Source organism: Bufo gargarizans, chromosome 1 (genome assembly GCF_014858855.1).
Source record: "Bufo gargarizans isolate SCDJY-AF-19 chromosome 1, ASM1485885v1, whole genome shotgun sequence".
In the NCBI taxonomy this organism is placed as follows: Eukaryota; Metazoa; Chordata; class Amphibia; order Anura; family Bufonidae; genus Bufo; species Bufo gargarizans.
Window position 1 is genome coordinate 675,213,785 of NC_058080.1, and position 22,914 is coordinate 675,236,698.

General features: G+C 41.5%; 1 protein-coding gene across 1 annotated transcript; it reads left to right on the top strand.

Annotated features, from left to right (window-relative positions):
• Positions 1-464: 464 nt before the first annotated feature.
• On the top strand, positions 465-20,293 carry CD180 (CD180 molecule). The gene is made up of 3 exons (XM_044292259.1): positions 465-616; positions 15,724-15,890; positions 17,740-20,293. The coding sequence occupies exons 1-3, from the start codon at positions 524-526 to the stop codon at positions 19,475-19,477; spliced, it is 1,998 nt and encodes a 665-aa protein (XP_044148194.1). The 5' UTR covers positions 465-523; the 3' UTR covers positions 19,478-20,293.
• The last annotated feature ends 2,621 nt before the right edge of the window (positions 20,294-22,914 follow it).

The following is a 22,914-nucleotide window of genomic DNA, read 5'->3' on the forward strand; positions in this document are numbered from 1 at the left end:
AGCCTCTAGAAGCAGGAACAACGCCCCCCTTCCCCGCTCCTAGAGGAGATTTCTGGCGTAATGGGGGCATAGATAAAAGTAGGGATAGGCTAGTTAGGTTTAGCTGATATTAGCACATCGCTAACATCAGCTAGCTTAATAGGGTTAACTCTGGTGACAGAATCCCTTTAAATAAATGTCCTTTAAAAATCAGATACCATAAATCGGTTGCGCCTTTACATGTGTTTTGAAACTGCAACTCCCAACATGGAATGCATTTGTATCAAACCAGGAAGATGAGATCGTACCCTAGCATGGTGCTGTCCATCACAACTTCAAGCTAGATTTTTCCCATCCAGGCAATAGCACCAGGATGAAACAGGCCACATGCGCTTCAGACCTGGCACTGATTGGTCAGACATCGACTCTGCCAGGAAACGTTCAGGAAAGCAACACTTCAACACCGACTTGTCTTCCGCATGGCAGTTTATGCTTCCTCTACAAAGAGAAATCAGACCTGCTCTCCAACTTCTCCTTTCTGACAATGACTTTTACTCTTTGCTTTGTTTTTATGCTTGCATGTTATCCGGGGCTCTCAAAAGAAACTGAGCAATCAGAAGACATGGTCTGTTCTGAGGTAGGTACCGTACAGCATGGAACAACTTCATCAGATAAGTGAAGCACAATCAGTATTATTGCAATGCAGGGTATGGGGATTGCATAATAGACGACAGTATAGGGCACTGTATATTGCTCTCTCAGTGACTGCATATGGCTGATAGCCTAAGAAGTAATTTTCCTAGAATTTTTGAGGGGGGGGGGGGGGGAGACAGAGTTTCTTGTGGGATTATCGATCTGCATGGATTTGTTCCTACAACACATTTGCTTACTAAATACATGTCCTTTAGATCTGAACTGTGACTCTCCGGCTGGTATACAACTACAACTCCCATCATAGGAGTTGTAGCTTCACGCAGGTTGGAGACCACTGCCACATACAACAATCCCATAAAGCACAGTAAAGCAGGTATACAGTACAACATGATGTATGTCATCTGTAGTCATTAGACCTTAGAGAGCACACATGCATGACAACCACCTGTCACACACAGATCCCTCAACGCACGGAAGAAACGCACATCATCAATCAAAGACAGATGTTTCATTAAGTTTTTTTTCCCCTAAGTGTTATTAATATCTTAATATAATTAAACTGTACCCAAGATTAATGAGTAATCATGATCCAAGGGGGAAAACGTCACCTAGGAGGGGTTTTCAAAATGGAGATAGTGGAACAAGCTTGCAAATATCACATCCATATACTGTATACAGCGTTTATCACGTCTGTGTAAAAATGGGACACGGCAGTCTAGACCACAATCAAAAAAAAAATCTATTTCTCGTTTATTCAGCAACAACACGTGATAATAGCTCCACACGTTATTAGAGGTCAGCTTTCAGATTGCAGTGTACGGTTTTATTCCTCATTGTGTCAGAAAGGGTTGTTGAAGGGGTTGTCTAGATTAGGAAACTCATCAGCAAATATCCTAATCGGGAACTCTGGATTAACCAGAAGGAATTCATATGACCACACATCGTCATGTGAGGAGGGATGAGAGATGAGGGTTCGTACCGCACTTTGCAAGTTCGGGTACCCGGACTTTTTCACTGAAGTCCGGGTTCTTGTTCGGTGTTCGGGTGATTTATTATTTTTCATATAACATGGTTATATTGGGAAATAATAGCATTCCTAAGACAGAATGCAAAACAATATGGCCATTTAGGGGTTAAAAAAACTAAAACAACTCACCTCATCCACTTGATTGCGCTGCAGCAGTCTCTGCTGTCTTCACTGAACAGGACCTACCAAAGGACGGGCGATGTGTGCGATGACATCACTGCACTCTCCCACATGGTGACGTCATCACGCATATCACAGGTCCTTTGGCAGGTCCTGTTCTAGAAGATAGAAGAGACTGCTGCAGCGCGATCAAGAGGATGAGGTGAGTTGTTTTTGTAACCCCTAAATGGCAATATTGTTTTGCATTCTGTCTTAAGAATGCTATTATTTTCCGATATAACCATGTTATAACAGAAAATAATAAAGTGAAGGTCGGGTCCCTGTTGACTTCAATGGGGTTCGGGTTTGGGGTCAAGTTCAGGTCCCGAACTTCGACCTGAAGTTCGGCCGAACCCGGCGAACGCAAACTTCCATGGGTTTGCTCATCCCTACATGTGAGGACAGAACTGCAGGGTGTTCTGGACAGGACACAGCTGGAATGCTGTCCAGCCCCATTAACTATAATGGGGTCCAGCTGAGATCCGGCCAAAACCCAGCTAGACCTATGCTAGAACAGCCTGCTAGAAGGCTGTACCTGTAGTGTGAAACATGACTTACAATAAACTGTAACCTTTTGCACTTATGTTCCAATGCTATGGGTTACCGCTGACCATTTTACAGTGGCGATACCCCCAATGCTGACTGTTACGTGACTGATTACTGTGAAAACTGCCAGTAATTTGATTATGTGACGCGCTACCTCATGTATATGTGACACTGTGAAATGCTATATTGAATACGCCATATGATTGTAGTTTACACCGCTCTAAGATGCCAGCGTGATACTAATATATGCAACAACTGTGTGTAAAACATCCTGATACTTATGCTGACATATATTGTAAGAGGTGATATCACAGGTGGCCTGTGAAACAGGGATAACGCCCATGCAAGCCATATACCCTCAGACTGAAAGACGATGAGCGCTGCAGACAGTGCCACACTGTATAATGATGGCATGTAATGGGGTTGTTCGCATCTGCAGTGCAGTGCTGGGCAGAGTCAAAGGTCATTGCCTAAGGGTTACACATGCTGTGTAGTATATTCTTATAGTTAAAGAGGTTGTGCCAAGTTATACCCTGTCCACAGGATCTCTGGGGCTACAATTGAGGGACCCCCGTTCTCCTGATCTGATGGACCAGCAGGATGGGCATGCACCCTGCTGCTTCCCTCATTATCAATGGGACCATGGGAAATAGGCGAGTGCTGTACTGTACCCTAGAGAATAAATGGAGTAGCAGGGCACATGCTTGACCTGCTGCTCCATCAGATTGGGGGAACAATTATGCCCTATTATGTGGATAGGGCACAATTTGCAAACTTGATAAAACTCCCTTAATAAATTGAGGTGCCAAGAGGAATGTGTAGTCTGAATGCTGGGAGAATGGCACAGCCATTGATATAGAGAGGACCAGCCAGCTTACCGCAGTATGAAAAGTCTGTGTAGAGAGTGGAGTACTGGACTGTGCTACAGAGAGACAGACCGCATTAGCAGTGACTGTGCCACACCTAAGGTCTGTCAGCAGCTATGTGCCTTTGGCCACTCCTAATAAAGAGCGCTAACCTTGTGAAAGTGGTTGAGGCCTAAAAAGCAGCAAAGATCTAGCTACCTAGTTAGCTTACAAAAATGAGTAGTTCAAGGGAGAACCTTCAAGGCAGGGACGGACTGACCATAGACCCTACAGGGAAATTTCCCTGTGGTCCAATGCCCATGGGGCCACTTAGGCCCTCTTCAGGCCACTGGATATGTAACAATCTTACTCTCAACATTAACAATGGGAGCATCAGGTACTTTTGTACCTATAAGGGTACCACATGTGTCCTCCTGAATTCAACTATATTACTATTATTAGGATGATTATACAGTTGAATACTGTGGTGGGCATAGGAGGCTATGACTTCCTGCTCCATCGTTCAGCCCAGCTGTGGCCTGCATTGCATATGGTATGGCTGCGCCCACCTACTTTCGTTGCTCCCACCTTCTGTCAATCTGAATGGGCCACTTTAAAGGGGTTCTCGGGGAATTAAGAAAATGAAAATATGTAAATATTACTTTATTATAAATATATTCCCAAATACCTTTCATTAGTTATAATGGCTCATTTTGTCTAGGGAGTAATGATTAGGAGAAACAAAATGGCCGCTGTCCTATTAGTGCACACAAAGCCTTTCCTAATCACACAGGAGGACAAGTTACTTCACAACACTGAGGTAAAGAGCTGCCTCATCCTCCTCTCCTACTTGTCAGGTATTATGACCCTGAATACGGCTGATAAGATCTGCAGCTGAATCTCTGTGGGAATGGAGTTCATGAGGAGACATGAAGTGCAGAGAGGACAGACAGGACAGACTGTGGTAATGTGGGGCTGTGGTAATGGAGACTGCATACAAGTGCTGCTGCTCATGAACTCCATTCCTACAGAGATTCAGCTGATGACCATATTAAACTGTATTCAGGATCATAATCCCTGACAAGTAGAGCAGAGAGGAGGAAGAGGCAGCTCTTTAGCTCAGTGTTGTGAAGTAACTTTTCCTCCTATGTGATTAGGACAGGTTTTGTGTGTACTAATAGGACAGCGGCTATTTTATTTTTCCTAATGATTGCTCCCCAGAAAAAACGAGCGATTATATCTAATGTAAGGTATTTGGGAATCGTACATAATAAAATCCCTGTGTAAATGCGCTGTGTCCACGTGTGTTCTCTGTTTGTTATACAGGGCATGCGCGCTGACCATTGGGCAGAAGGCGCTACACATGCCCCCCCCCCGCACCGCCAACACCAGCGTGCTGACCACTCACAAGCCCCGTCCAGCCCCTTTGCTATGGCACTTACAGCCCAGCAACTTCCATTCCTCGCAGACTCTGTGAAGAGAAGAGTGGCATCTGGGGGCAGCTCCCTGGTCTGGCTCTCAGTGCTGGAGCGGCTGCTTCATTAGAGAGATGCCGGCAGTCAGCAAATCAGACTGACTTCACAGATGCCGGTGTCCTGTCAGAATACAATACCTTATCAGAATGCTATACCCTCGTCACTTCCGGTGACGCAACCGCACCGGAAGTGACGAGAATCAGCTGGAGGAGGGGGTGTGCGGCGCTGCGCAAGCGCAGATCCACGGGCAAGTCAAAATTATAGCACCGCCGTGGGAGAAGCACCCACTTAATGTCCATGAGCAAAACCGGCCGGGACACACTGCGCCTGCACGCTCAGCAGTAGGGAGATTTGATGAAACATTTTGCACTGACAAATCTACCTACCCCTGAGTGCGCACACGCGGTGTAATCCTGATGGGTGTGTGGCCGACGGGAGTATATAGCCACGCATGCGCACCCTCTCCTACCCAGCTGTGGCTCCGGGTGCAGGCGCAATGTGCCATGGCCAGTTTCGCGGATGCGCATTAAGTGGGCGCTTCTCCCGCGGCGGTGCTATAATTTTGACTTACCCATGGATCTGCGCTTGCGCAGCGCCACACCCCCCTCCTCCAGCTGATTCTCGTCACTTCCGATGCAGCCGCGTCACCGGAAGTGACGAGGGTATAGCATTCTGATACGGTATGGTATTCTGACAGAACACCTGGAATGTGTTACTGTGTAAGAAGCTTCTCCCACATCTCATCCAGCATTAGTAGAGAGCCCTGCTCTACTCCTGCTGAGACCACTGCGCCCTCCCCCGCCTCACAGCATCTACTTTCCCAGTACCACAGTGTAAGTATCACCTCCTGTAAGTAGTATCATTGTACCTCCTGTCTTACATGAATGTATGCCCTGCATCTTCCCTGCACATTATATGTGTGTGTATATATAAATATATATATATATATATATATATATATATACACAGGTCCTTCTAAAAAAATTAGCATATTGTGATAAAGTTCATTATTTTCTGTAATGTACTGATAAACATTAGACTTTCATATATTTTAGATTCATTACACACCAACTGAAGTAGTTCAAGCCTTTTATTGTTTTAATATTGATGATTTTGGCATACAGCTCATGAAAACCGAAAATTCCTATCTCAAAAAATTAGCATATAATGAAAAGGTTCTCTAAACGAGCTATTAACCTAATCATCTGAATCAACTAATTAACTCTAAACACCTGCAAAAGATTCCTGAGGCTTTTAAAAACTCCCAGCCTGGTTCATTACTCAAAACCGCAATCATGGGTAAGACTGCCGACCTGACTGCTGTCCAGAAGGCCATCATTGACACCCTCAAGCAAGAGGGTAAGACACAGAAAGAAATTTCTGAACGAATAGGCTGTTCCCAGAGTGCTGTATCAAGGCACCTCAGTGGGAAGTCTGTGGGAAGGAAAAAGTGTGGCAGAAAACGCTGCACAACGAGAAGAGGTGACCGGACCCTGAGGAAGATTGTGGAGAAGGACCGATTCCAGACCTTGGGGGACCTGCAGAAGCAGTGGACTGAGTCTGGAGTAGCAACATCCAGAGCCACCGTGTACAGGCGTGTGCAGGAAATGGGCTACAGGTGCCGCATTCCCCAGGTCAAGCCACTTTTGAACCAGAAACAGCGGCAGAAGCGCCTGACCTGGGCTACAGAGAAGCAGCACTGGACTGTTGCATGTCATTTGGAAATCAAGGTGCCAGAATCTGGAGGAAGACTGGGGAGAGGGAAATGCCAAAATGCCTGAAGTCCAGTGTCAAGTACCCACAGTCAGCGATGGTCTGGGGTGCCATGTCAGCTGCTGGTGTTGGTCCACTGTGTTTTATAAAGGGCAGGGTCAATGCAGCTAGCTATCAGGAGATTTTGGAGCACTTCATGCTTCCATCTGCTGAAAAGCTTTATGGAGATGAAGATTTCATTTTTCAGCACGACCTGGCACCTGCTCACAGTGCCAAAACCACTGGTAAATGGTTTACTGACCATGGTATTACTGTGCTCAATTGGCCTGCCAACTCTCCTGACCTGAACCCCATAGAGAATCTGTGGGATATTGGGAAGAGAAAGTTGAGAGACGCAAGACCCAACACTCTGGATGAGCTTAAGGCCGCTATCGAAGCATCCTGGGCCTCCATAACACCTCAGCAGTGCCACAGGCTGATTGCCTCCATGCCACGCCACATTGAAGCAGTGATTTCTGCAAAAGGATTCCCGACCAAGTATTGAGTGCATAACTGAACATAATTATTTGAAGGTTGACTTTTTTTGTATTAAAAACACTTTTCTTTTATTGGTCGGATGAAATATGCTAATTTTTTGAGATAGGAAATTTGGGTTTTCATGAGCTGTATGCCAAAATCATCAATATTAAAACAATAAAAAGCTTGAACTACTTCAGTTGGTGTGTAATGAATCTAAAATATATGAAAGTCTAATGTTTATCAGTACATTACAGAAAATAATGAACTTTATCACAATATGCTAATTTTTTTAGAAGGACCTGTATATATGCCCTGAACATGATACACACACATTTATCTGTCTTTTCCCTGCACTACTTAGTGTATAGATAGACAGATGTGAGTGTCATTTTTAGGGCTTATTTCCCTGGTGTCCCTCAGCAGCACAATATGGGGGTGTCTCCGCCCCTGTGAACCGAATAGGACCAGGAATATTTTAATGAAAAAATTTAACAATTAAGCAAGCACCTATATAGGGTCTAACCCACACAAGGACATTGAGTTTTTTGCTGTCCTTGTGTGAGCCGGATTTTTGCTCCATCCTTACCTTATGTTTATTTTTCTTTCTTGTAGGGTTTTGACTGACGGCGTCTGCGTGCAGCTCCGTTGAGTCAGCGGAGCTCCGGTCAGCTGATCATGACGCACTTCCGCTGCCTCCTCTGCTGGATGGAGCGACCTAGAGTGGGGAAGTTTTTTTTCGGATCTCCCTACACTCTAGAGCAGGCATGCTCAACCTGCGGCCCTCCAGCTGTTGTAAAAATACAACTCCCACAATGCCCTGCTGTAGGCTGATAGCTGTAGGCTGTTCGGGCATGCTGGGAGTTGTAGTTTTGCAACATCTGGAGGGCCGCAGGTTGAGCATGCCTGCTCTAGAGTATTAGTATACTTCTTTGTTATAAAGATTTTTTTCTTGCTTACTATGCCCTGGGTGGGCGGAGTCTTTTTTGGGCGGGAGTTCCGCCTATTTAAGGGAGGCAGTGCTTTCACTCTGTCTCTTGGCGTCAGAACTGCTTTTGTGGTTGCCAGAGTTCTGATATTCCTTTGCTGGTTATCAGTATCCCTTGTTGTTTAACTGTGCTTGGAAGCTTCAGCTATGTTTTTTTCCCCTTCTCCTCATTGATTATGCTTTGTGTTTTTTTCTTGCTATAAAACATATTTAAATTTTGACTATGAGTCAAGGGAATATTTGGAGACTTCCCCCCATGCAGAATCTCATGGCCCAGGGCACGCAGATCTGCCACAATCTAAAGGCACTCAACCTTACAGCCTGGAGATTGACAGGTCCTTATTAAAAGCCATGGGTTTTTCGGACTGTATATTAGACACCTTTCTCACTCTAGGAGTGAGGCGACTAATAGGACTTATGCCAGGGTCAAGAAGATTTTCTACAACTGGTGTTCTTCTAAGAAAATAGATCCTTTTACACCATCCTTACCTCAAATCCTGGATTTTCTACTAGACAGTTTTGATAGAGGTCTTGCTCCAAATTTCTTAAAGGTTCAGATTGCAGCACTTTCTGCTTTTCTTCACAGGAAGTACTTTCAAGAGCAGGTGGTCAAGTCTTTTGTTAAAGCCATTTCAAGAATGTGCCCTAGGTTAACAAGACCTATTGCTTCATGGCATCTGGCGTTAGTCCTTAAATGGCTTGCCAGCCATCCGTTTGAACCTTTAGAGGATGTGGAACTTAGGTTCCTCACTCTTAAGAAGGTACTACTTTTGGCAGTTACCTCTGCAAAGCGAGTAGGAGAGATTCAAGCCTTCTCTTCTGCTGAACATTACACTACCTTCCTACCTGGGAAGGTCCTTTTAAGGTTTCTTCCTTCTTTTTCCCCAAAGGTGGCTTCCTTTGCGAATATCAATCAGGTCATATCTTTACCATCTTACTCTCCTTCTTCAGAGATGGAAGAGGATAGGAGCCTGGCTAACCTGGATCTGGGTAGGTGTCTTAGGATTTACATCAACAGAACTGCCTCCTTTCGGAAGGATGAAAATCTCTTGATCATCCTACAAGGTAGGAAGAGAGGACACAAAGCTTCTAAACCAACTATATCCAGATGGATTACGGAATGTATCATGTTTTGTTACTTAGAAGAGGGATTGGCTCCCCCATCTTTTACTAATGTCCATACCACCAGGTCTGTGTCTACCTCCTGGGCTGAAAGACAATCTGTGTCGTTGGAGCATATCTGCCAGAGTGCTACTTGAAGCACACCACTTACATTCCTTAATCACTATAGGGTAGATTCTTTCCTATCTAGTGAAATGATTTTGCTAGATTCTGCTAAGCAGGTAATCCCTCCTGGTGGGGGTAATGCTTGCTAAATCACCATATTGTGCTGCTGAGGGACACCAGGGAAGACTAAATTTAAGTAGTTAATTTGTTTTTCCTTAGTCTCCTCAGCAGCACAAGCTTCCCTCCCTTTAGTTTGTTTATTATTACTATATAAATACTCAATGTCCTGTGGGTTAGACCCTATATAGGCACTTGGGGAGGTGCTTGCTTAATTTTCTCATTAAAATATTCCCGGTCCTATTCGGTTCACAAGGGCGGAGACACCCCCATATTGTGCTGCTGAGGAGACTAAGGGAAAACTAATTAACTACTTAAATTTAGTTATCTATCTATCTCTCATGTGCAGTGCAAAGATAGATAAATGTGTGTGTATTATGTTTAGGGTATATCCTACATTATAAAATACCTGTGTGAATGCGCTGTGTCTGTGTGTCTACTTTACACCAGTTTGATAAATGACCCCATAGGTTCATGTTTAAAACTATATGGGTAATTTCAATTCATCGCCTGCTCAAGTCGGCACAGTGGATTTATCCCTAGAGTTTTGGCTTCTATTTGTGATCTTCATATGGAATCGTTTTAGCTAGGTGACATTACTGTCCTTATGTATGAACATACAAAGTGATTGATAGAAGGTACTGATAGGAAAATATTTATTACAAGCAAAACCACTTCTGCTCCCTTCTTAGACATGTCAGGGATCGATCCTAGAATTTGCTGAATTAATAGATATTAACACTCCACTGTAAAGCTGGGGATTGGCTTTCTAAAGCTGCCTCCATCACAGCATCATGGTGGAAAAGAGCTCATCTACTTCCTAAGATGAATCTGGGATATGAGTCAGGTGGCTATGGAGGCATGTGCATTGTGCAGAAGACATTGTAGTCCTCTCTTCATTGTGCAAGTTCTGAAGATATCTAACATCTCTGGTAATAGAGGAGTTCTTTTACTGCATAAGGCCTGGTTCACATTTCCATTTTTCACATCACGGACGTGTGCTGTCCGCATTTTTCATGGACAACATACAGTATAGACCAAAAGTTTGGACACACCTTCTCATTCAAAGAGTTTTCTTTCTTTTCATGACTATGAAAATTGTAGATTCACACTGAAGGCATCAAAACTATGAATTAACACATGTGGAATTATATGCATAACAAAAAAGTGTGAAACAACTGAAAATATGTCATATGCTAGGTTCTTCAAAGTAGCCACCTTTTGCTTTGATTACTGCTTTGCACACTCTTGGCATTCTCTTGATGAGCTTCAAGAGGTAGTCACCTGAAATGGTTTTCACTTCACAGGTGTGCCCAGTCAGGTTTAATAAGTGGGATTTCTTGCCTTATAAATAGGGTTGGGACCATCAGTACCGTTGTGGAGAAGTCAGGTGGATACACAGCTGATAGTCCTACTGAATAGACTGTTAGAATTTGTATTATGGCAAGAAAAAAGCAGCTAAGTAAAGAAAAATTAGTGGCCATCATTACTTTAAGAAATGAAGGTCAGTCAGTCAGAAAAATTGGGAAAACTTTGAAAGTGTCCCCAAGTGCAGTCACAAAAACCATCAAGCGCTACAAAAAAAACTGGCTCACATGCGGACCGCCCCAGGAAAGGAAGACCAAGAGTCACAGGCAACAAGCAGAAGAGACTTGTTTGGGCTAAAGAACACAAGGAATGTACATTAGACCAGTGGAAATCTGTGATTTGGTCTGATGAATCCAAATTTGAGATCTTTGGTTCCAACCACCGTGTCTTTGTGCGACGCAGAAAAGGTGAACGGATGGACTCTACATGCCTGGTTCCCACCGTCAATCATGGAGGAGGAGGTGTGATGGTGTGGGGGTGCTTTGCTGGTGACACTGTTGGGGATTTATTCAAAATTGAAGGCATACTGAACCAGCATGGCTACCACAGCATCTTGCATCTAGTTGGACCATCATTTATTTTTCAACAGGACAATGACCCCAAACACACATCCAGGCTGTGTAAGGGCTATTTGACCATGAAGGAGAGTGATGGGGTGCTGCGCCAGATGACCTGGCCTCCACAGTCACCGGACCTGAAGCCAATCGAGATGGTTTGGGGTGAGCTGGACTGCAGAGTAAAGGCAAAAGGGCCTGACTTCTCCACAACGGTACTGATGGTCCCAACCCCATTTATAAGGCAAGAAATCCCACTTATTAAACCTGACTGGGCACACCTGTGAAGTGAAAACCATTTCCGGTGACTACCTCTTGAAGCTCATCAAGAGAATGCCAAGAGTGTGCAAAGCAGTAATCAAAGCAAAAGGTGGCTACTTTGAAGAACCTAGAATATGACATATTTTCAGTTGTTTCACACTTTCTTGTTATGCATATAATTCCACATGTGTTAATTCATAGTTTTGATGCCTTCAGTGTGAATCTACAATTTTCATAAAATGTCATGAAAATAAAGAAAACTCTTTGAATGAGAAGGTGTGTCCAAACTTTTGGTCTGTACTGTATGTTGTCCATGAAAAATGCGGACAGCACACGTCCGTGATGTGAAAAATGGAAATGTGAACCAGGCCTTATGCAGTAATCCTGCCTGTGATGATTATGTGATGGCAACTCAAAAGTAACCTTTACAGAACAGGATGTCTCAGCATATTGTTAGAGATATCCCGCAGCGCAAAGAACCATAGATGGTTCTTTGCACCGCAGGATCTCTCTCTTCTGATCTACTTGCTTTCCGGGGGACTCCTGGCATCCCCTGCTAGAAGCACCTGCATCCTTGGCCACATAACTTCCACCACAGGGGGCATTCAACACTCCTCGATAGGTCTACACTAGAGTTGTGCCTACGTTTAGCACAACCCCTACAAGGTGAGCCTAAATTTTTGAGACATTTCTTTACCTTGACTGTATGTTATCACCTTACGGTGCGCCTATTTAGTGTTTCTTAGCTAAACACTGCCTGCACAATCGACTGATCAACATATTATTAGACCTAGTGGCCAGTGCAAAAATTGCAGGATTTTAGGTACTTTTTGGTAAAGACATTGACAATTAAAACATAACTCTCCAAAAATTCTGAAGAATGTATCCTTAAGAGTAGTTTCACACTGAGAACTTTCTGGATTCATAATTGCCAGAGGCTGCCTGATGGCCCTATGGCCCTATTAACTGTAATAGCGACCGACGGAGATTTCGGCAAGCCGACAAATGTGACGAGAATTGGCCTGACAAATACCACTGCAGCATACTTGCCGGGTTGCGAGCGGATCTCTGCTGGACTCCATTATAGTTAATGGGGCCATAGGGCCGTCAGGCAGCTTCCGGCAATTTTATTCCAGAGAGCTCCGGCAGCCTGCTCCCTGCCGAAACAGCCTGCCGGAGCTCTCAAACGCTAGTGTAAAAGTATAAGAAAGTTATATAGCGGCTCAACTGTCTTGATTTCTAGTTATAGGTGCACTGTTATAGGCTTACCCCACAGCCTTTAAGTGATAAATGTCTAAGATCAAGAAGGTTAACAGGCACTCAATTACCCGGACTGTATTAAGAATTCATATATTTAATAACCAATACGCAATACAACAATTAATAATAAAAAGAAATATATATAAAAAGATATATTAAAAAGATTAAAAACACTATGAAGGCATTCTCGCAGCAGAAATGATTATTCAGTTATCGTATATATCTAGGCACATTTACCAATCAAGATAGTTTCTTGTCTAAACACATTCCCCAGTGAATTATATATCATCATGATTTGCATTATGAAATATACCATAAATAAAATGCAAAAAATATAAAAATATACAAAAATATTATCTAATTCAAATGTTCAATACTTAGTAATAACAGAGGAAATGAATCATGTTAGTTGGATTAAATGACACTATTAACCATTTATTGTTATTCCAATTTTGAACATTAATTACCGTAATCATGTTAGTTGATCCAGATACTGAATACATTTCAGTATCTGGATCAACTAACATGATTACGGTAATTTCCTCTGTTATTACTAATTATTGAACCTTTGGATTAGTTAATATTTTTGTATATTTTTATATTTTTTGCATTTTATTTATGGTATATTTCATAATACAAATCATGATGATATATAATTCACTGGCGAATGTGTTTAGACAAGAAACTATCTTGATTGGTAAATGTGCCTAGATACAGTCCTGATCAAAATTTAAGACCACTTGAAAAATGGCAAAAAAATCATATATTTTACATTGTTGGGTCTTAACAAGGTTCCAAGTAGAGCTTCAACATGCAACAAGAAGAAATGAGAGTGAGACAAAACAATTTTTGAGCATTCACTTAATTAAAAATAACGATTAAACTAAAACAGGCTGTTTTTCAGCTGATCCAAATTTTAGGACCACATGCCTTTAAATGGCCAAATCTGTGCAAAGATGTGGATTCATTGTCATTTTCTGTCAGGTAGTCACACGTTGTGATGGCAAAGGCAAAAAAACTCTCCCTTTTTGAACGTGGTCAGGTTGTTGAACTGCATAAGCAGGGTCTCTCACAGCACGCCATCACTGCTAAGGGTTATGGAACAAAAAAGTCAAGTGGAAGAGCCCAAAAAGTTTCATCAGCACTGAGCCAGAGGATCCAATTGGCTGTCCGTCAAGACACTGGACGATACTCGATCCAAATTAAGGCCCTTACTGGTGCTGACTGCATCCCTATAACCATCAGACTGAAGGGCTTCAAAAACAAAAAACGTCTTCAAAGACCTCGTCTCCTTGAACGCCACAGAACTGCTCGTTTGGACTTTGCAAGAGAGCACCAAACATGGGACATTCAAAGGTGGAAGAAAGTTTTATTCTCTGATGAGATGTTTTCTACGCGCCACAGTGGAGGGGGCGCCATAATGGTCTGGGGTGATTTTTCCTTCAGTGGAACAATGGAGCTTCAGGAAGTGCAGGGGCGTCAAATGGCCGCTGGCTATGTCCAGATGTTGCAGAGAGCATTCCTCACGACTGAGGGCCCTCGTCTGGTTTTTCAACAGGACAACGCTACAGTACACAATGCCCGCAGGACAAGTGACTTCTTCCAGGAGGATAACATCACTCTTTTGGTACATCATGCGTGTTCCCCTGATCTAAATCCAATTGCGAACCTTTGGGGATGGACGGCAAGGGAAGTTTACAAAAAAGGACAACAGTTCCAGACAGTAGATGGCCTTCTCTAGGCCGTCTTCACCACTTGGAGAAATGTTCCCACTCACCCCATGGAAACGCTTGCATCAAGCATGCTGAAACGAATTTTGGAAGTGATAAACAATAATTACGGAGCTACTCATTACTGAGTTCATGTTTGGAAGTTGGATTTCTGTTTTGGGGGGGTTTAGTTTTTTTTTTGGAGGTGTGGTCCTAAATTTTTGATCAGCTAAAAAACAGCCTGTTTCAGTTTATTCGTTGTTTTCATTAAATTGAATGCTCAAAAAATGTTTTGTCTCACTCCCATTTCTTCTTGTTGCATGTTGAAGCTCTACTTGGAACCTTGTTAAGATACAGCCATGCTAAATATGATTTTTTGCCATTTTTCAAGTGGTCTTAAACTTTTGATCAGGACTGTATATACGATACCTGAATAATCATTTCTGCTGCGAGAATGCCTTCATAGTGTTTTTAATCTTTTTCTATATCTTTTTATTATTGATTGTTATATTGTACTGTATATTGGATATTAAATATATGAATCCTTAATACAGTTCTGGGTGATTGAGTGCCTGTTAACCTTCTTATTCTTAGACTAGTGTAAAACTAACCTAACCATTTAACATAAAAACATTATTTAAACAATAGGTCACTTTCTGACACATTCGGTTTAAGTGGCTCCAAGCCTAGTAGTGATAGGTCCCTTTAAGGGGTTTTAGCCATTTTATAAAAAAAATACTTCAGGCCAACTGCTTATTAGAAGGCTACAGGCTATGTAAACAGCGTAAGGGAGCATTCACCCTACCATAGAAATCAAGATGGCAGTGGTCATGTGACTTCCCCATGTGACTACTCCTGGCCGCATCCTTCTGTACAGTTACTGGATGTGTTCAATGTAAGGCCGCAGAATCTCCTGTATCGGCACACTAGTTTGGGGTATGAAGCCATAGACAGCTAGGAGCGCGCTCACATGAGTAAATCACGATGGCCACATGATCTTGCTTCCTATGGAAGGGCAGGGGGCCTGACTCTACACTGTATACATATCACATAGATGGGCAAACAATTACGATCAGATGGGGCAAAGTGTAAGGAGCTTTGCAGCTTATTTTACAGTGTTGGTTCAGAGACTTTTTCACAAAACTCTTTGTAAAGTGGCTTGAAGGTCTTATCCCTTCTAATCCCAACTTCTAAGACTAGATCTACACTGCCATATTGTATTTATATTGCTCTTATAAGCTTTACTGGATATTCGATTTCTGTTGTGTTTGTTATTTGTCTTCTACTTTTTGTGCATCATTTCTTTTATTTGATGTAACTTCCAGGTTATTGCCAATAAAAGCTACAGCTGTGAGGGGCTGGGACTGCAGGAGGTACCAGATGTGATACCCCCCAGCACAGAGACACTGGATTTCAGCTTTAACTCGCTGCTTGCCCTTTATTACTGGGTCTTCAGTCGTCTAACAAACCTGGAATATTTAGATTTAACACGGTAAGTCATTTAGTAAATTTGCTTAGAATGCAATTTTATTGTTTATTAGTAACAGTTTTGTGGTAAAATGTATTGACCCAGATTTACTAACCCTATGGATGGTGTAAGCTTAGACAGGTGGCCTAGACCTGCACCAGATGTATCACAGGGGCTCAGGCTGGATGGTAAATCTGCTGCAGGAACCAACACTTTTCTCTGACTCTATATCAACTATTGGTTGGCTTACACTCAGAAAAAAAAGTGTAGTAACCCTAGATGCACCAAATTGTGACACTTTCTAGACAGATTTTGGACGAATTAGTAAGTCTGGGCCCTTGTCTCATCAAGATAGCCAACTCCCATATGCCCTGATACAACATATAGACCCCACTCTAATAGCCAGAGCATGGAGGCACTAAAATAAACTCTGGTGTTTCTAGGTAGAGACAAGCAAAGTTTAGAAAAATTAAAATTTGGCTGCTTTGCTGAATTTCACAAAGAAATTCACTTTGTGACGAATTACTTCATCAAGTTGAAAGGATCAGACAGTATGCTCATAGCTCATATGTAGTACGTAAGATCTCTTTAAACAGTCATCATATTGCTCTTTGTGGCCAGGTTCACACAAGTCGATTCGGTTTGCATTCTGTGTTGTGGATGTGTAACCGGACGCGAAGATAGGCTCAAATGGGTGATGCCATGCATAATGCAAAAAAATTTTTTTTTTTATCATACACAATCTACTACATGACAATCTCTTTATAACAAAGCTAGAACCAGCCCTGCACTTCACATGGGTCCAGAGATCTCCACATTCATAGCTTCAATTGTTTTGCTTTATTTATTTCAGGCTGTCAGCTCAGGGGATGTGTCCTTTCTGCTGTAGCTCTTTTCCTGTAATGGCCACAGCTTCTAACAAAACATATGGCTGGTGGCAGTTGAAGATTTAAAGGGATTGTCTCACTTGGCATTCACCATGTACACAAGGCACTTACTAATGTATTGTGATTGTCCATATTGCTTCCTTTGCTGGATTCATTTTTCCATTGCATTATGCACTGCTCATTTCTAGGGGATATGGCCTCGGCTGCAGTGAGTGTGCTTGCACACTACAGGAAAAAGCTCTGAACTCTCTGGTTGCTTGGACTGTGTTAGGCACACATGCACAGAAGCTACAGTCCAAGGCACTTCATATCTGCGCTGTGGCCGTAACCCATGGAAACTAGTTTTTGACAACCCCTTTAACTGACAAACTCACAGCATCGTAGATGTCTATGATGCTTTGAGTTTGAGTCTGTAAATCCACTGTTGAGTTGGGTCACACATCCAGAATAAGAACACAAAATGCATCCGGTTTATACCTGTGTGAACCTGACCCCACACACAACACTTCATTGTGTAAAGATAAGTCGTGTTATTTTCAAAAATATTTGCTATTATCAATCCCTTGTCTCTTGGGTTGGTGTCACTAACTGACATTGTAGTTGTAGTTTACATTAAGACACTGAAAATCTCCCCCGATCAGGTTATGCTCACACCGAAGCATAATTCATTTTATTATACATATCAGATGTTCAGCTTTTGAATTTAAACAAAGAATTTTTTTTTTATAAACGTTACTGCAAGCAGAGATCTTGCAAGTATAGAAGACCCTTTAATAAGTATAGTATATTACCAAATTGCAGAATGTTTCATTTACACAATGGAGAAATCTTTATTTTCTGACACTGGAAACCCTTTTAGAGCTCACGGGATACACACGGGGCATTGGGCCACCATTTCCTTAAGAATCACTGAACAAATGTTGGAATTGTATCAGGTTTGCTGCTTTTCTTCACCCAAGTCTCTCAATTTCTTTACTATGTTACAGATGCGGGATTAACTGGATATACAATGATGCCTTTGGGAACAAAGCGAGGCTTAATACAGTTAAACTTACTGGAAATCCGATATTGTACATTGCAGACACCGCATTTCTAGGAGCAACCTCCCTTCAGCATTTACACTTACAGGAAACCTCTATAGTAGACATATCGTTCATTCCCTTAACAAGCTTAAAAGACCTGGTGAGTTTGCATTTGGGAAGTAACTTCATCTCCTCCATAAGATTTCCTCAAGACATTACTTTGGACAACTTGACGTTGGTAAACTTTGCATTAAACCAAATAAACACAATTTCTGTCAAAGATTCTGAATACTTCAAGAAAATTCAAAATCTGACTTTAATTCTAAAGGGAAACAATATTGACTACATTGAGCCAAATGCATTCAACCATAGTTACTTCCATCAATTGGACCTCACTGGCTGTGGCTGGAATACAAACCTATCTTCTCTTTTAAATGGTCTTAATGGACTAACCACAAACGCCCTTGGAATTGGCACATTTTACGACATTAGTACAGATTTTGATATATTCCCATGGAGTCTGAATGGACTCTGTAATATATCCGTGAAGGAGCTCAGCCTACAGTACAGGCACATATCTGAAGGATCACAGGAAACCTTTTCCTGTTTGACAAAGATTCAAAAACTGGACCTGACGGGCACAAACCTTAAATTTCTGCAACATCTGAGTCAACCCAGTTATATAAAAGAACTCATTCTAGATGGCAACAGTTTTTCCAGTCTTTGTAGTATAAACTCAGGCAGTTTCCCACTAATCACACATTTACAGATAGTTGGAAACAGAGACACTTGGGATTGGGGGACCAAATGCTTGGAGAATTTATCAAATCTAAAATACTTGGACCTGAGTCACAATGACTTTCGGAAAGCTAAATGTTGTGGGGCTCAGTTCAGCGGTCTGCATAACCTCTCTCACCTGAATCTCAGTTATGGTTCACCACTCCCATTAGACAGCCTGGCATTTCCAGAGAACGTGCAGCTAGAAATTCTAGATTTTTCAAATGTCCATTTGTTAATGGATGAATCTTTAAGTCCTTTTAGTAATTTAGCTGATCTGAGGATCCTGAACCTGTCTTATAGTCATGTAAACACCAGCCATATGCAGCTTCTTGAGGGTCTGACAAGTGTGGTTTTCCTAAACATGGAAGGAAATTCAGTTCATAATGGGATTCTGAAAAGTGAAAATATGTTTTCCAAAGTTCTACAGCTGGAAACCCTAATACTATCTAACTGTGACCTAGAAGTATTAGAGAAACAAACTTTCCAGAAGCTGAAGAACTTGAAATGTGTCGACCTTAGACACAACAAACTAACTACATTTGCTACAAATGCTTTTGGGAACCTAACGGACGTTTCCTTAAATTTTGCTTTTAACATGATCTCGACTATTCCTATTGTTTTGGTGCAGAATATATCAGATAAAAGCATAATCAATTTAAGCTACAATCCCATTGACTGTTCATGCTCAAACCTAGAATTTCTAACCTGGTTCAAGCAGCATGAAAAGGTCTTTCTAGATAAGTCAAATACCATGTGTGGATCACCACCATCACTAGCTGGTACAGAGCTGACTAAAGTAGCAATAACATGTGGAATTTCTCTTACACATGTATTATTAATTGTCATAATTACATTTATCTGCATAATCGTTATAATATGGCTTATACAGTATTATAGGAGGCGGATTTATGCTGCCATTTAGAAACAAATTAATCCCCCCCATCACCCTCCCCCAAAAAAGAAACCAGAAGATAAATACATTGTGTAAAATAATACAATCCCATATTTTTTAATTACATTTATTTTCAGATTGCGTATATTTTTATTATTTTTTCTTATCATTGTGGAGGCAGCCATCTTGACTGAGCTGCTACAACAGAGATTTGGGTTACAGTTGCCACCTGGACCTAAGAGAATAAAGTAAAAAAAAATCACCAATGCTCTGTGCCAAGGTCATTGTACAGGGAGGGGCAGGCTGAGCTGTATCATTCGCTTTCTGCACTATCAGCAGTGGATCCTGTGATATCTGCCTCAAAATTTATGACAGAGGTGTTGTCTGTCTTTGTAATCCTTCCCCATGGGTATGCAGTAACAAGTAGAGATACTTGCTTCCTAACAAGACTGAGACTAAAGGTGGCCATAGACATTAGATGAAATATCTTTTGTGCAAAGAAAGATCATTCGTGAATGAAAGGTCTTTCTTTGAAAGAACGTTCCAAGAAAGATCTTTCATCCATAACCCGGTTTCATCGGATGTATATGGGCAGTTTGATCAACTGTAACAGCCAATAAAGACTAAAGTGTGTGTGTCTGAAATGAATGCCAGACGTTTGTTCAGCTGCTGTTTAATAATCAACCAACTTCTAGTGTGTAGAACCTTCCTCATTTCCTCTTGAATTGCTTTACTAAAAATTATATAATTTAACTCGTCTTTGAAATCTAGTATTTAAGACTTTTGTGCTTCTCGTCAAGGATGCCTCTGCAATCTTCGGTTGTACAAACACTCCCTTAAATGTCACGGTGATCAATGACTTAAATGGGTTCTGATGGGGAACTGATAAAATTACTGAAAATACTTAAATATTGCGGCATTATAAATATATTCCGAAAAAACCTTCATTAGTTATAATGGCTTGTTTTTGTATAGGGAGCAATCATCAGGGGAAATAAAATGGCTGCTGTCTTAATCACACAGCAGGACAAGTTACTTCACAATACTGAGCTAAAGAGTGGCCTCATCCTCCTCTCTGCTCTGCTTGTCAGGGATTATTATCTTGAACACAGATAAGTTCTTCAGCTGAAACTCTGGAGTTCATGAGGAGACATGAAGTACAGACGGAATGGACAGGACAGACTGTGGTAATGGAGACTGCATACAAGTGCTGCTGCTCATTAGCCACAATCCCACCTCCTCTCTGTAGTTCATGTCTCCTCATGAACTCCATTCCTACAGAGACTCATCTGAAGATCTTATCAGCTGTATTCAGGATCATAATCCCTGATAAGCAGAGCAGAGAGGAGTATTAGGCAGCTCTTTACCTCAGTGCTGTGAAGTAACTTGCACTTCTGTGTGAATAGTACATGTTTTGTGTGTACTAATAGGACGGTGGCCATTTTGTTCCCCCTGGTGATTGCTTCCTAGACCAGGCATGCTCAACCTGCAGTCCTCCAGCTGTTGCAAAACTACAACTCCCAGCATGCCTAAACAACCTACAGCTATCAGCCTACAGCAGGGCATTGTGGGAGTTGTAGTTTTACAACAGCTAGAAAGCTGCAGGTTGAGCATGCCTGCCCTAGACAAAACAAGCCATTATAACTAATGAAAGGTATTTGGGAACATATTTATAACTAAGTAATATTTAAGTGTTTTCAGTAATTTTATTTTATTAATTCCCAGAGAACCCCATTAATCTACTGTATATAAAACATTTGCCTGAATGTTTAAAACTTTGACTGCAAAATATATGGTTCCCCTAATGCGACGTCAAACCCACATTTCCGATTACTCAATACTACAGCAATTCACAATGTTGGCTTCAGAATTTTTAGAATAATTGCTTTGTTGAAATGACAAAGTGGAATAGTAAATTAAAGGGGTAGTCTAAGATTAGAAAAAAACAAGGCTTCTTTTTTCCAAAAACAATTCCATGCCTGCCTATAGTTTTTGTCCTGTATTGCAACTCAGCGCCATTAACGAGAATGGGTATTAGCTGCAAAACTGCGCACAACCTCTTTAATATAAGAACGTTCTAGATATAAACAAAACAACCACCAGGGATTCTGGTAAGTCAAGAATAGGCAAGTATTTAGCACTGTCCCTGCTGTCAAAAATGCTTCCGCTGTTCAACATTATAAATGAATGAGATTTATCAGGATTAATTGAAATCTGTTTGAAAATGGATTTAGTCCAGCTGTCATGGCCACACTAACAACAGAAGCAATGATGCTAATGTGAACCAAGCCCAATTGAAGTTTACATGCTTAAGAGAATAAACATGTAATTAAAAAAGTTGACATGAAATGAACAGCTAGTGGGAGAATGATGGCTTTAAGGAATAATCCAAGAAAGGTATAAGAGAGACAAGTGTGGCTTGAATATATCCAAAAGAGGAACGAGAAACAAAATTGAGGAAGTAAAAACCTCCAGTTCAACTAAAGTGCTCAAACAAAACTAAAAAGGAGAAGCAAGAAAAGTATCATTACATTTCCATAGGAACCACTCAGCGTATGATTCTTATAGACTGTACCACACCTGTATCCAAGCCTAGATGATATTTTGTAAACCAAATAAACAGATTGAACCATCTGTTTATTTGGTTTACAAAATATCAACCATTGTACTCCGCCTTAGAGGGGAGGTGTAGGAGATGGTCCTCAAGCCAGATACAAGTAGTAAGACAACTCCTAGGGCTGTTGCCTTGTACACTAGAGCCATTTTCTGGGGCTGTTAGCCCTTCTATCAGCATCTACTCCTAGGGTAACTGCCTTAACATCCCCTTTTCACAGTGCAGCACTTATGTATCCTATGAAGGCCTTTTTGGTCAAAATTTTTTATATTTATATTGGGAGTCCTCACAGTAAAAAGATGTGTATCACATTTTATGTTGAGCGCAAGATTCTTCTTACTAATATGTAAACTAAGGATACCTGCTGCAGAAATGTATCTTGTCCTGAGGGGGGTTGTTAACTTGCTACAATGTATCCGTGTTGGTAAAATGTATCAGGCTTATATATATATATATATATATATATATATATATATATATACACACACACACACACACACACACACACAGTATATATATATATATTTGTTTTTTGAAAAACTGTGTAAGCCAGTCTTGTGGCATATGGATATTGCAAAGTTTGAAATTTTTCCCCCTTACACTTTTACAAAAAGTAGGTAGGGTGTGGGCAGGAGAGGATGGGCGAACAAATATGTGCACCAGATTATCTCTGAAATCTAATTTAATTTTTTGCCACAAGGAACCACTCTGGGGTATCGTATGCCAGCCAGGTTTGTGATGACTGGTGTAAGAAATGACATTAGCCATGGAGCCTAAATTTTGTTATACAGTGAGGAACTGAAATTCTGCATAAAATTATGAGCTACGTGGTAACAGTTAGAGGATCTTGTGA

Bases quoted from the DNA above. Each gene is read 5' to 3' on its own strand.
- CD180 (XM_044292259.1), top strand. From the start codon at position 524: ATGACTTTTACTCTTTGCTTTGTTTTTATGCTTGCATGTTATCCGGGG. The intron at 617-15,723 runs GTAGGTACCGTA...TGTAACTTCCAG, and splicing joins AAGACATGGTCTGTTCTGAG to GTTATTGCCAATAAAAGCTA. The intron at 15,891-17,739 runs GTAAGTCATTTA...ACTATGTTACAG, and splicing joins GAATATTTAGATTTAACACG to ATGCGGGATTAACTGGATAT.